We start from the raw sequence: 15,077 nt of genomic DNA on the forward strand, positions 1-15,077 counted from the left end.
TGGTATATATAAGAAAGCATAGAGGTAGAAAGTGAACAACTCTACCTGGGACAGTTAGGAAAGGCTGCTAGGATGAGACTCAGACACATGGAGCAATTAAGTAACCTGCCCAAGGCCACCCATACCAGGATATGGTGGGACCGGGATTTTAAATCAGGTCTATTTGGCTCTAGAGACTGTTCTTTATCAGTTATGCTATATACTGCCTCTGTGTTTTCATGTATGAAAACCTTAACTTTTTTTTAACTCTAGCACCTAATTTTCTATTTGTTTTGTAGTAAAACTTTAAAATAGTTGGGTAAATGGGTAAACAGATCGACCAACTATAAGAACCTATCAGAACATGTTGAAACAAATGAGGCTTTGAGAAAGCTTGTAATCACATACTAAATTTATTTTCTGCCTCTATTACTGAGCTGAGAAAAGCCATTCTGAAGCAAATAACAGTGCATTTTCTCTGTCTGAATACAGCTTCCATGAGTGGCTTATAGCATATGGTAACTGAGTGATCTTAGGCAAGTTATTTAATGTCTTTGTGCCTCAGTTTCTTCTACCAAAAAGCACAACAACTACATTTCACAGGGCCACTGAGGATCAAATGCAACAGTATGGCTAACTGCTTAGCAAATGACTTGGGGGAAAACAGTGGCTCAATTTTAGCTGTAGTCATAGCTAAGACCAAAATTTCAGTTATAAGCTCCTTACTTAAACGGGCAGAACCTGAAGGGAGAGAATTAAAATCATCATTTTTAAAGTAGGAAGGGCAGGTAACCAACAGGAAACATTTTAGGATTCCCCACTCATACCTCCCTGTGCAGAACTCTCATATTAAAGCCCAGATACTAACGAATACAAATACAGTACCAAAAGGCTATGAACTTACGAACTTGCTACCCTGTGAACGATGACAGAGTTTGAGTCTGGTAAGAAATGCCTTCTCTCACCTGACTGGTTTTTGCTGTTTTGCACCTCTCCGTTATTTTGTGGCTGTTGATTTGTTAAAGCACTGCTTTCTGACTGGCTGTTTAACACTTTAACAGCAGATCCCAGGTTTGCTGCTATGACAGGAAAATGCTGACCCCTCTTTAGAAGCTGTTTATGTTCCTGGTGGCGAAATCGTGGAGGTACTTCACGAGGATACCGAGGCAAGGCCTGTGGCTGCTGTGGCTGCTGTGGCTGCTGCTGTGGCTGCTGTGGCTGCCTGGGGCGGAGGCTGCTGCTGCTGCTGCTGCTGCTGCTGCTGCTGCTGATTGTTGGCTGTAGCTCGCTTGGCATTATTATTAGTGCTGGTTGCTGTGGAAGTGCCGTTACTAGAGTTGGCAGGCTGAGGCTGGCTTACACTGGGCTTTATCTGTTCTGGCACTAATCCCAACAAAAGAAAAGGGGTGGAAAAGATTAGCCAGTAAAGCGCACCTCCATAGAAAGCCATCTAAATTCAAAGGCACTAAGAAAACCAATCTTAAAAGGAATAGAAGTTTTCAGTGTCCAGGGACACACTCATTCACAGGCTCAAGTTTCTTAGGAGACATCACTTTCAAGAGTCAAATTATACTTTTTTTTTTGGAGAGAGATTTTTGCTATAGAGACAGAAAGTGAGAAATTATCCCCCCGGGGTAGGGGTGGTGGTGGCCACACTGCAATCCTTTCCCCTCCATTCTCCTCTCAGGATCTTGGGCATGCACACACATGTGCCCTGTGTGAGTTTTAAGCCTCTGGGTCCAGCACTCAGACCGTGGTGAACTATGTGGGAGTCCAGCAACATAACCATTATGCCATCTACTGGTCCCAGTCAAATTAAACTTCTAACTACCTATCCCATAAGAGCAGAGACCCTTGGCCTTCTGTGATCAGGTTGACCACTCACACTCCATCTCTTTTTCCATATTACTCTATAATCAGAGAACAAACACTCAGTACAAAACCATAGAACTCAGAATTATTAATGAACAAATGTGGCAAATTAATTGTGGGTAGTCTTAAGAGAATCTTCGATTTCCTGATAACTGTTCTTATTCTGCCTCCCTGTTAGTATGTTTTGGTTTATATTTTTCATCTTCATAAGACAAAAACAAAGGCGGAAACAAACCTGCTGACTTTCCCACAAAAAGATAAAGTTAACAACGGTTTTCATTGTTAAAATACAAAGTCTGAATCAAGTAAGACAAACTCAGAATATGGAACAAAAAGTAAATATAAAAATGCAATTTACGAGGCTAATCTAAACTACAGAAATAATGTGAATACGCTGTCTGGAGTGAACCTGAGAAATAACCACTTCTCTACTATAGCAACAAGCACAACATATAAATAGTGCATTTCTGGACTCCTCAAATAGGTTAAAAAAAAATAAATTAACGGATGGAGATTTCTTTCTTTTCTTTAGAGAGATTTTTGCTATAGGGAGCATGCGCTCATCAAAAAGAAACATAGAGACAGAAAGTGAGAAATCACCCTCCAGAGGGGATGGCCACAACACAATCTCTTCTCCTCCACTCTCCTCTCAGTATCTTGGGCATGCATGCAGACGTGCCAGTGTGAGTTTTAAGCCACTGAGTCCAGGACTCAATCTCAGTAGACTGTGGGAGTCCAGCAACAACCATTACACCATCTGCTGGTCCCATGTCTGTCTGTCTTAAATGAGTGAAAATATACCCACACTCTGAAACGACACAGAGATAGCATAGTGCCAAACCCTGGTTTCAGTCCCAGCTCTGCCTTCACTAAAGCTTCATGTTTTGGAGTAAACTTTAGAAAATCGACTAGACCCACCAAAACGTCTGTAAAATAGTAAACTATAAATAATTATCTATAGCATGCAGAGCTATCCTAAAGTTAATTGGGTTGATGTTTATAAATCAGGTAACACAAGACTACACACAGTGGCTGCTCTTCAATGACTGGTATTATACCACCTTAGATTTCAGCAGCAATGTTTCTGTGAAATATTTATACCTCTTCACACACACCACTGTCAGGTAAATGAAGTGAGAAACCTCCATGTTATTGGGAGGACATTCAGAAAACAAAAACTGTCCCAGGGTTAAAAACTCTAGTCCTAGAGTTAAACGGCTATACCTCTCCTACCTGGGCTATTTCTACACCTTTCTCCTACAGTAAAGAACCATCTGATCAAGTGCCAAGAATACTGTTAACAATTCAGTAAATGAAAGCTATTATTGTGGCCTAAATCTTAAAAAGAAAAAAAATTATCAAAGGCTTATGATATCTCCAATTCTCCAACACACCAGCTCTAGAGCCTCTCTTCAGTTAACACTCTGGCCTCACTGCTGTTCTCCTTCTCTCATCATCCCGTGGATTTAGTCTGTATCATCATATCAATACTGTCTAACATACGAGACAGATTAGATTAGATTAGAGACATATGATCGAATATATGGCCCTTCTTTTTCAACATGAATTCAATTTTCCTAAAGTAATAAAAGCCAATTTTACTTTAGGAGGAATTATACTGAAAATTATAAGCATTCAATCTATTACTTTAATTTCCATTACATTCTCCTTGACACTCACAGGCAAGTCTCTTACTATTTGGGCCAAGGACTTTCTATGTATAATTGCTTTATGTATTTGTCCCAGACAATTTAACTTTCCCAATAAATAGAAACAGTATGCATTCTTTTGTGTGCCTTAAACAGTAATAAGTAAATAGTAGCTATTAAAAACACTTAATTCATGAGAACAATGTGCTGAAATACTCTAAAGTATATGTCCAGTACACTTTACATAAAGATATATAAAATACATGTATCCACGAAATTACGGGGAACATAAAACCTCTTCACTTAGCTTTTACACAATGAGTACTAGTCTACATATAGCATTTGGCTAGTGGAAATAGCTGAAAGCGATGGTACACACTGCTATAACACAGGTTTGCCACTTTATTACTAAAAATGTTGACCATTCTAAAAGCAAACATTGTTACAACAATTTTATAACCACACAAGGTATTATTGAGTGAGAAAGCAACAAAAACTGTTCTTCAAATATTCAAAGAATTAGAAGATAACCTAAATGCGAACACTTAAATAACCTGCATGAAAACAAGTATATGAATCCTAAATCAAAAGTGACCAGGCATTGGGAACCAGCAGTTTGTGTAATAGCTATGTCGCTGGACTCCCACATAGTCGACTGCGGTTCGCGTGCCCAAGATCCCGAGAGGAGAATGGAAGAGAAGGGATTGCGGCGTGACCATCCCCTCTGGGGGGTGATTTCTTGCTTTCTGTCTCTATGTCTCTCTCTGTCTGTCTGGCAAGTGCACACGCCCTATAGCGAAAATCTCTCCAAAAAAAAAAAAAGGGACCAGGCATTCGCAAACAGCAGTTAATCAGCCCATCCAGCACCCCTCCCCTCACCTCAAACTCAAAATATCTGCTATAGTTTTCCTTATATTAAAAAAAAAGATCTAATTTTATATTTATTATCATTATCTTTAATTTAACCAAAGAGAGGGAATAGAAGAAAGCAAGCCACCAGATCTGGGCTTCGAACCACACAGTTGGCCATGTTAGAGGCCAATGCCCCAACCATCGGCCGCACTACCATAATTTTCAAATCAGTAAAGTACCATGCAGAAAACAAGGCTGTGGTGGGCATTCATTCCTAGGGTCCAAAAACTTCATTAAATCAGTGAAGACATTATGACAATGCACTAGGTTGTCAGGAAAGTCATGATGCATTTTTCCAAAGAAAAATATGTCATGACTTTTCCAACGACCTAATAATTACTAATTATAAAGGTAAACTATAACACCTGAAGTAGAATCTCTGCTATAAAACAGGATATGATAGTTATGAGTAAAAGAGAAACTAAAAGTAGGTAGAGATGGGGTAAGATGTTGCTGGGAAATGCACATAAATATTCAATAACTTTAGCTATTGTACATGCGTAATTAAAATTTTAAGTTATTACGTCAGTAAGCATCCAAATCATGGGAAGGGAAAAAAAAATTATGAAACTTGGTACATTTAACAAACACAGAAAATATACTTAAATTTTTTTTTACTTTAGTTAATACAAAAAGAAGATGCCAAAAATAAGCCCCCGAACATGTTTTTACAATAAATATGAAAGGACTAGACTCACTGGTAGAAGATAATGCATCTTGATAATGCATCCTAAATTGACTTAAGAGGAAAACAAACTTATGGGGTATATTTTGAAAAGAAGCACCCTGAAATAAAACTGAAGGCAAAAGAAGATATAAAGATAGCTATACCACCAAGAAATGCTAAGAAAATTAAAATGAGATATTAATATCAGACCAAAGAGGGGGCAGCAGGTTGCATGGTGGTTAAGGCAATAGACTCCCACATGGCCAACCAATGGTTCTGACCATGGTTCAAGTTCTGGGCCTGGTGACTTGAAAATCATGCTAGGGATATGTGCGTATGTGCCCTAAATCCCAAGAATGGAGAAGAGATTGTGGCATGGTTCTCCCCACAGGGCACACAATGTCTCACCTTCCCTCTCTGGTGAACGTACATGCTCTAAGGAAAAACAAAACAAAACAAAACAAAACAAAACAAATCTCCTAATGGGTCTCTCTGGCTCAAATCTTAATCCTTGCTCTACCTACTTTCACACCTCTCCCACCTATCATATACCTTCTCTAAGCTATTTGTATCATAAAACATCTATCAGAATTAAAACCAACTCCTTCACATAGCCCCTCTTCACCATTTTTCAGATTCATACCCTGCTATGTCCACATACACTTCCCTCTCTTCCATCACGCTAAATATTTGCAGTTCCCCAAAGAGTAACATGCTTTTTCATGCTACTACTTTTGTTCAAAATGTCTTGATACCTTTCTTGTAAATCTTTCCATCCATCTTCACTAGGAAACAACTAACAACATTCCCCCGCCCCTATAATTCGATAATCTTAGAAGCATTTTATGAAAACCAACTTGCTCTCCCTCATTCCAATGAACTCTAACAAAGTCCTACACTGCAGTGGATGTGCTCTGTATATACTGGTTTCTTATAGCTTTTTCATGTTATCTTGGCATTCCCAGGACCACAGACAGCAAATGCTCAAGAACTGTTAGTTAAATAAACAATTTAAGAACTGTCAGCATACATGAGATGACTGAATCTACACCACAACATAGAACAGTAGGATACTGCAGATTAAACACTGTGGAATGTCAACATGCAAGAGGTGGGATAATTAAGAACCCATAAAAAGAAAAATGATCATGAGAAAGAGTAAGATCAACAAGGGTAACTGGTTAGTATGCTGCTGAACAAATCTGTAGTATAAACCTCTTAAGAAAATCTAGAGTCAGCATGTGAAGAAGACAAGTTTGGTATGATTGATAATGTAGAAAGAGTTTCTAATTAGCCCTAACATTCTACTGTTTTCTGTCTGCTACCAGAAAAAATATTTTAGGGGAAAGAAATTTTAACTGAATGATATACATACCCACTAAAAAGTTGTATTTTTACATCTCTGGCCAATTTGTGACCCAACTCATCTATTTCACAATTTAAAAAAGATAAGCAAAATGTGCACTCGTCCAAAAATAAACACTAAATTTTTAAGAATGGAAAAACTTACTCAGAATTTAAATCAATATTTTTCTAGATTATACTTTAATGAGAACCTCTCATTTTGTAAAATAATAAGCAAAAATACATCAAATTACTACAAAAATACATCAAATTACAAATACATCAACTTTCACTACTTTATGAGCTTTCTAATATTTCTTATGTAAAAGCATACCCTTCTCGCAGTTGGTGTAATGACTATGTCCCTGTACTACCACGTAGTCGACAGCAGTTCGAGTCCCAGACCCAGTGGCTTAAACTCACTCCGGGCACGTATACATGCGTGCCCAAGGTCCTGTGAGGAGAATGGAGGAGAAAGGATTGCAGCGTGGTGATTCCCCCGGGAGGTGATTTCTCGCTTTCTGTCTCTGTCTCGCTCTTTTTGGTGAGAGCATGCGCCCTATAGCAAACCCTCCCCGCAAAGAAAAGCATACCCTTCTGGGCCCAGCTACAATAATGCATACTGCTAAGATGCTGTGCTCCACATACTGGGGTAACATGGGAAGCCCGGGTTGGCTTCCTGGCCCAACCTAAGGTCTAACTATGGTGGCATGTATCTGAGGGAGGCTGAGGCAGGAGAACTGAGAACCTGAGAAAAAACAAGCCCTAGTCTTTACTTGAAAAAGAAAATCAAAAGCCGAAAAACATAGCCATTGTCTTGAATTCAAATGAAAAACCCAGAAAAGACAGTTTAATATCCTAAGCTTTAAATATACCAAGTTGTAAATTTGTAAAAATATTATTTTAATTTTTACTTTTTAAGTCTTCAAAACATTTAAAAGTGACATTTTAATAAATTTATTTCAGAAAATATTTAATAAAGTGAATTCATTTCAACTACTTCAACTTCACCTCTACATGTTTAAAATAAACAATATGAACCAGCCATCAAATATCTTTAAGTATTATCAATCTATAAAACATCAATTTCTATCCCTTAATATCTCAGGCCCATTTACTATTCATATCCTTATAAAATTTACAATTTATCCTTGTATAATAGTTTTTTTTCTTTTCTTTTTGGAGAGGTTTTTGCTATGGGGCATGTGCGCTCGCCAGACAGACAGAGAAAGAGAGACAGGAAGCGAGAAATCACCCCCTGGGGGGGGATGGCCACGCTGCAATCCCTTCTCCTCCTTTCTCCTCTTGGGATCTTGGGCACACACACGGACACACGCCCAGCTTGAGTTTAAGCCACCGGGTCCAGGACTTGAACCGCGGTAGACTACATGGGAGTTCAGTGACATAGCCATTATGCTAACTGCTGGTCCCTGTATAATAGCTTTAAAACTGGCTACCACTGTAAATCTTCCAAAATACTGGCAGAAAAGATAAGCCTTAGTACACAAAGTCCCATTTTAACACATGGTGTCACTTCAACAGAATGAAGAACTAAGATGACTTCCAGAAAATTGAAACTACATACAGATTTGCATTTGAAATTATTAAAAGGACCAAAAAAGTTAAAATTACCAGGTAATACGGTATATACAAGAACCAGCAGATGGCATAATGGTTACGTTGCTGGACTCCCATGTAGTCAACCGTGGTTTGAATCCCAGGCCTGGTGACTTAAAACTCACACAGAGCGCATGTGTGTGCATGTTTAAGGTTTCAAGAGGAGGATGAAGGAGAAGGGATCACAGCATGGCCATGCCCCCAGGGGGTGATTTCTTGCTTTCTATTTCTCTGTCTCTCTAGCGAGCGCACATGCTCTAGAGCAAAAAAATCTCTCAAAAAGAAAAAAGATGGCATGTACCAATGAAAGCTCCTTGGTTAGAAAATGTTTTTCTCACCTAAAGCAACAATATAGGATTTAAAATTTTTACTTTATGTTTCTATTAAGAAAGAACTTCTTACCTCCTTAAATGAGATTTGGCATTATCGGCAAGATAAAAATATACTAATGCATTCTCCAACAAATCAGAAAGTTGGATTTTCAAAAATCGTAAGACAAACTTTCTACCTGCCAAATAACCAAGTTAAACTGAATGTTTCATGGCTAGGGAAAAAAAAGTTAAATGTTCAAATGATATTTTTAAAAGTATAATCTATGAAGTCATTAAAATCTTTATTACAAGCAATTTCTTTCTGCTCTTAAAATGCATAAATTGGGGACCAGCAGATGGTGTAATGGTTATATTGCTGGACTCTCACATGGTCGAATGCAATTCAAGTCCCAGACCTGGTGGCTTAAAACTCACCATGGGAGTATTTGCATACATGCATGTGTGCATGCCCAAAATCCCAAAAGAAGAATGGAGGAGAAAGGACTCTGGCATGGCCGTCCCCTGGAGGGGGCGTAATTTCTCACTTTCTGTCTCTCTGGTGAACACACACACAGTATAGCAAAAATCTCTCTCTCTCAAAAAAAAAAAAAAAAAAAGACATAAACTAAAATCCTTGTCAAAAGAAATGTTTGATATGTACAAACTGACATGTTTAAAATTTTTTGATTTATGAGGCAACATATTTATTTCTATCACTAATGTTTCCAATATATAATTGTATTCTTATTCTCTTTCATCTTAAACCCACGAATTAATTGTTTTAGCTGCTCCACTAAAACAATAAAGTAGCTTCCAGTAGTATTTCCATCCAAGAATCTGTCTAAGGATTACAGGACATGCAAACAAGTTTTGGTGAAACTATTTCTTCCAGTTTTCCTGATGAACAGCAGCATGGGTGCAGACTTTCAAAGGGCACAAACCTGTTGAGAACTTAAAAGTAATTAGAAAATTCTCTAAAACAAGAAGTTCCAAATAAAGGTGTTTGTAACTTTTGTTGTTTTCCTACTCTACAGCTTTCCACAGAAAATGGAGAAAAAGCAGTGTCATTCTACTGCTATAGAAGTACTATTTGGCAACTTCCCCTGTATTCGGGGTCCAAAATTTGAATCCCATTCTCTTATATTTAAAGAATAAGCATGGGAGGGAACCAGCAGTTAGCGTAATGGCTATGTCGCTGGACTCCCACATAGTCGATCGCGGTTCGCGTCCCGGACCCGGTGGCTTAGAACTCACGCCGGGCGCGTGTGCATGCGTGCCCAAGATCCCGAGAGGAGAATGGAGGAGAAGGGATTGCGGTGTGACCATCCCCCCGGGGGGTGATTTCTCGCTTTCTGTCTTTATGTCTCTCTCTGTCTGTCTGGCGAGCGCACGCGCCCTATAGCGAAAAATCTCTCAAAAAAAAAAAAGAAAAAAGAATAAGCATGGGAGATATGTAAAAGGAACAAAGATAGCTAGCTGGGCATGCAAGAAACAATTCTATTTAATAAATATGAACTTATAATATCACGTTTATTTTTTAAATAGCCAAAAATTTTACTGCCATAAAAATCTTGCTGACTGGTAATCATACTATGTGATCTATAATAATACACTTCCCCTCTATAACCTACATTAATTTCCTTATCCCAGTCAGTTCTGGGATGTTGGCATGTACAGAAGGGGTATTCTGGCTTGAGATGATACACAAAAAAGGCAGTGCTAGAACATTTGTTGTGGGTAACTGGCTGTAGCTTCAAATGACCACAGTTGACCTGGAAACTAATGTTTACCAGTCTATCGACTTCTGACACTTTTCAGCAAGTAGTTAGAACTGAATGGCTGTTTGAAATTAAAATTTAAAAACAAATATGAACTGGGAGCAGCAAGTGGAGAGGTGATTAAGGCACTGGATTCCCACATGGTTGACCCCGGTTCAAGTCCTGGACCCCATGGCTTAACAAATCACAGCAGGCACACATGTGTGCATGCCCAATATCCCAAGAGGAGAATGGAGAAGGAACTGTGGTGTGTCCATTCCCCCTGGAAGAATGTATGTTTTCAAATATGTGTGTATTCCAAATTAAAAGGTAAAATACAATAAATCTGGGATAAATACTGAGGGAATCTACTCTCTCCTCCCATTTCCTTCCTACTTCCACTTTCCTAATCTGAGGAAAGAGGTACTGTTTTAGTTTAAGGCTACACTAGTGACATGTTCAGTGCTTCTGTATTATTAGGCACAGTCTCCTTAAACTAAAACAATACTTCTCTCCCAGTAAATTTTCAACTAGTAAAAATGTCTGCTTCTGCTTCAAAGAGGTATGCACACATCTACCTTCAACATGAGCGAAAGTACTATCATGACACATTTCAAACCATAATGTGGTCTTTCTAAAATTACTGAACGCTGGCATATAATACAAAAGCCACAAGTTCTACTATGTAGATGGTGGGAGAAAACACTCAACTAAAGCTCCAATTCTTACAGCAGAATCTCCCAAGCAGTGACAGAAATGGGTTCATGGGCATACTAAAGGGAAGAAAACCTCAGAGCCTAGGGCAACCATACTTTCTGGGATTGTCATCTTTGGTTGTGAGTGGCCTCTTCTGTTTATCCTACTGGCCTACTAGTATCATCTTCTATGTAAGCCATTACATTATAGGTTTGAAGACACAACCTATTGGGGCTGTGTATCCATGCAATACAGTAATCCCAATTAAGCCTAAAATTAATTGTAGTTGAAGACTTGGTCATTGAAAAACTTAGTATCTAATGAATTCTCAAAGCATTTAAAATAGAGTTACCAGTTGACCCAGCAATGTGTATTCTGAGAATATATACAAAGGAAATAAATGTGCACCTTGTAGAGATGTCTGCACTCCCACAGTTACCACAGGATTATTTGTAATTCCAAGGTATAGAAACAACCTGTATGTCTATTAACAAATAAACAGAGAAAAAAAAATCATGGCATAAGGCTGCCACACTAGAGCACAGTGGTTGAATTCTGTACATCGGGAGTCAGATGCCACATCACCAACCACGGTTCAAATCCCATCCCTGGCAGTCTGAAAACACACTGTGTGTGCATGCATGTCCAAAATCCTGACACAATGGAAAAAAAGGATTGCAGCATGGATATGATCCATTGAGGGTTTGCTCTCTCTCTCACGTATGCCCTAACAAAGTGTGTGCGTGTGTGTGTACGGACATATGCAACACAGTATTATTCAGCCTTAAAAGTAGAGGTCTTCGGGGCCAGCAGGTGGCATGGTGGTTACAGCACTGAACTCTCACATGGCTGACCACAGTTCAAGTCCCGGACCCAGTGGCTTGAAAATCACACTGGGCATGTGTGCATGCATGCCCAAAATCCCAGGAGGAGGATGGCAGAGAAGGGACTGTGGCATGGCTACCCTGCAAGATGGTGATTTCTCACTTTCCCTCTCACTGTTTTTCTTTAGTAAGTGCATGTACCCTATGGCAAAAACCTTAGTAAAAGAGAGTTCCTCCCATATGCAAAAAAATGGATGAATCTGGAGGGTGCTGCTAAACGAATAAGCCAGATACACAAATAAAAACTCTGCATGACCTCACTTCTGTGTAGGATCTAAAATAAGTCAAATACACAGAAACAGAGTAGAAAGGTAGTTAGTAGAGGCTGGGTGGGAATGGGAAGACAGATGTCAAAGGGTACAATACAAGTTGCAGTTCCGTGGGATGAAAAGCTCCAGAGATCTAGTATCTGTACAAGGACTACAGCCAAACGGTATATCGGAAATTTGCTGACAGTAAATTTTAGATGATCTTACCACACACAAAAAGAGGTAACTATTTGAGATGACAATCTGTTAATTTGCTTATTCATTTCATGATGTATATAGCAAACATTCTGTTGTACACTTTAAATATTGTACACAATCAATAGAAAGATCTGGTAGAGAAAATGGAGTGTTAAGCTGAGATCAAAGGTAAACCATTGAAGGTCTTTAGACACACATTTACCTTTACTAAAATAAAACAAAGATAAGAATGAAAGCACAGTGGGAACAGGGACATGGGGTTTGTTCTGTTCACACTTATTACCAGTGATCATAACAATGAATGAAAGGGGAACCAATAACTACTTCATGAATGATGAAGAAAACAGCATTTTACGAAGCCAGTTTGGATTATTACACAATTATTTTTCATTTATCTCTTCTCCACCCCCAAGATGATCTCATAAGATAGAGTTCTAGAATTCAAAACATGGCTGATACTGGCAGTGACAATCAAAAGAAAAAATAAGGTAGCACTTTATTAATGAGAAGAAGACAAACGGAACACTTTCTTTTACTACAACAAACTGAGCCATTCTAAAAAATTAACTGTATGACTTTATCAATCAGCATTCTGGACAGGGATTTTTTTAATTGTCAGAGGGCCTGTGTGTTCTCTAGAGAGAGACATACACATAGAGAAAGCAAGAGAAAGGAGGAGAGAGAGAAGAAGAGACAGACAAAAAAGCACTCCTCAGTGGGATGTGATCATCCTACAATCCCCTCCTCATCCTTACTGGAACTCTGGGCATACTTTCAAGTCACCAGTGCAGGGATTTAACCATGGCTAGCCATATGGGATCCAGCTCCCTTAAACACTAGGCTATGGGGCCCAGTCCTTTTTTGGATTATTGAAAGATGAATTATTTTAGTTCATTCAGTGACTATTACTGTAGCATGGGCAATGATATACCCTTCCCATTTTGCTTCCACATACCTGTAGGACTATGTTCAAAGAAACAGAAGTGGGGGCTGGCAGGTGGAATGATAGTTGAGGGCGCTGGGCTGTCACATGGCTGACCATGGTTTGAGTCCTGGACCTGGTGGCTTGCTTTCTCACTTTCTCTTACATTCTGTCTCTCTGATCAAATTAAAGTAAATGAATAAGTAAATAAAATTAAATAAAATAATTCTTAAAAATAAAAAAAATAAAAAGAAGTGGTAGAGCCTAGTAAATTTCATAGTCAAATTCTGGTTCAGGCACTCATTAGCTGCATAAGCAATGACCAAGTTACTGAACTGTTCTTAGCCCCAATTTAACCTGTAAATGGGACTAATGCTATCTACCTTCATAGGGATACTGGGGGGGGGGTGTTTAAACTCGGACTAATACTGTGCTCGTACATACTGATGAAGCCAGGGTACACTACTGGTTTTTAAATACCCACTGCATGAACTCTAAGAGTATCCAGCCTGTTGCCCTGCCTCTCCTCTGTGGCCCCCAGATTCCCAAGACTCAGTAACTAAGGGTTACTCTTAACACATTAAGAAACTTTTAGATAGATCCCTGCTTAAAATCCCTTTTGCAGTATGTGTCTGAGTTGCTGGTGCCCATTCACTATTAGTAGTTAAATATTTAGAATATTCTCCTTGATTAAATGAAGTAAATATTTAGAATATTCTCCTTGATTAAATGAAGTAAATATACAGCATGGTGCCTCGCACACAGTAGGTTCTCTAAGTTAGCTACAATAAGTCTGCAATAGGATATGACATGCAACTGTCTAGAATATTTTGGTCACTCACTAGACTGATGGATTTAAACACTAAAATTATGTTTACTAAGAAAACAAAAATTCGGGCTACAACTGAGCAAGAATAATTGTTTCCAGTCGTGGCAGGAAAAAATGTTTGTTTTTTCAGAGAGAGATTTTTGCTATTGGGCATGTATACTTGCCAGAGAGAGAGACACAGAGAGAGAAATCAAGAAATCACCCCCCTAGAGAGTGTGATTAGGCCCAAGTTCCTTTTCCTCTCAGGATTCTGGGTGTCCAAGTGCCCAGCATGACTTTTAAACTGCCAGGTATGGGACTCGAACTGCATTTGACTATGTGGGAGTCCAGTGACATAACCATTTCACCATCTGCTGGCCCCAGAAAAAAAATGTTTTAAATGTTGATTCCATTTCAGATGAGTTTTTGTTTTTTTTTTTTAAGATTTTTTACTATAGGGTGAGTGTGTTTGCTAGAGAGACAACGAAAAATTACCCCTCCTCCCCAGAGGGGATGGCCATGCTGCAATCCCTTCTCTTTCATTCTCCTTCTCAGGATCCTGGGCACACATGCACACGTGCCCAATGTGAGTTTGAAGCTGCCATGTCCAGCAACATTAACCATTATGCCATTTGCTGGTCCCTCAGGTGTGTTTTTAATTAATCCAGAAAAAGAATAGCAGCAATAAACTATGCTTTTTCCCATTTGATCACCGGAAAATAAGAAAATCTTTATCTTTTTTTCCTCTATTTCTGTTTCTCACTGGGATCTCCCCAGGCACATCTTTCCTAGGAGGCTCAGGGGCTTGCTATTCTTAGGAATATGACTTGCTAATAAAATCACCTAAAGAAAGTCCTTGGGAGAGAGTAGGGAGGGAGAAAGAGAGAAAGGAGGAGAAGAGAAGTAGGGGGAGGGAGAGGAGAGATAGAGAAGAAAGAGGAAGAGGAGTTGGCAGGAAGGAGTGGGGGAAGGTTCTTACCCCAGGGCTGGGGGTGGGGGGATGCTCATGCATCAATCCCTTCTCCTCCATTCTCCTCTCAGGATTTTGGGCACGCAAGCACATACACCTCGTATGAGTTTTAAGCTGCCGGCCCTAGGATTGGAATTATAGTTGACTATGTGGGAGTCCAGAGATATAACCATTATGCTATCTACTGGTCCCTCATTGTGGTATTTTTTTTTTTTGAAAGGT

General features: G+C 39.1%; 1 protein-coding gene across 1 annotated transcript in view; it reads right to left on the reverse strand.

Annotated features, from left to right (window-relative positions):
* Window positions 1-15,077, reverse strand: part of TNRC6A (trinucleotide repeat containing adaptor 6A) — a 125,890-nt gene that overhangs the window by 43,114 nt on the left and 67,699 nt on the right. The window contains 2 exon segments of the mRNA XM_006148291.3: window positions 945-1,216; window positions 1,218-1,362. Of these exon segments, the coding sequence (XP_006148353.1) occupies window positions 945-1,216; window positions 1,218-1,362 (417 nt within the window).

This window comes from Tupaia chinensis, unplaced genomic scaffold (genome assembly GCF_000334495.1).
Source record: "Tupaia chinensis unplaced genomic scaffold, TupChi_1.0 Scaffold000231_2, whole genome shotgun sequence".
NCBI lineage: Eukaryota > Metazoa > Chordata > Mammalia > Scandentia > Tupaiidae > Tupaia > Tupaia belangeri.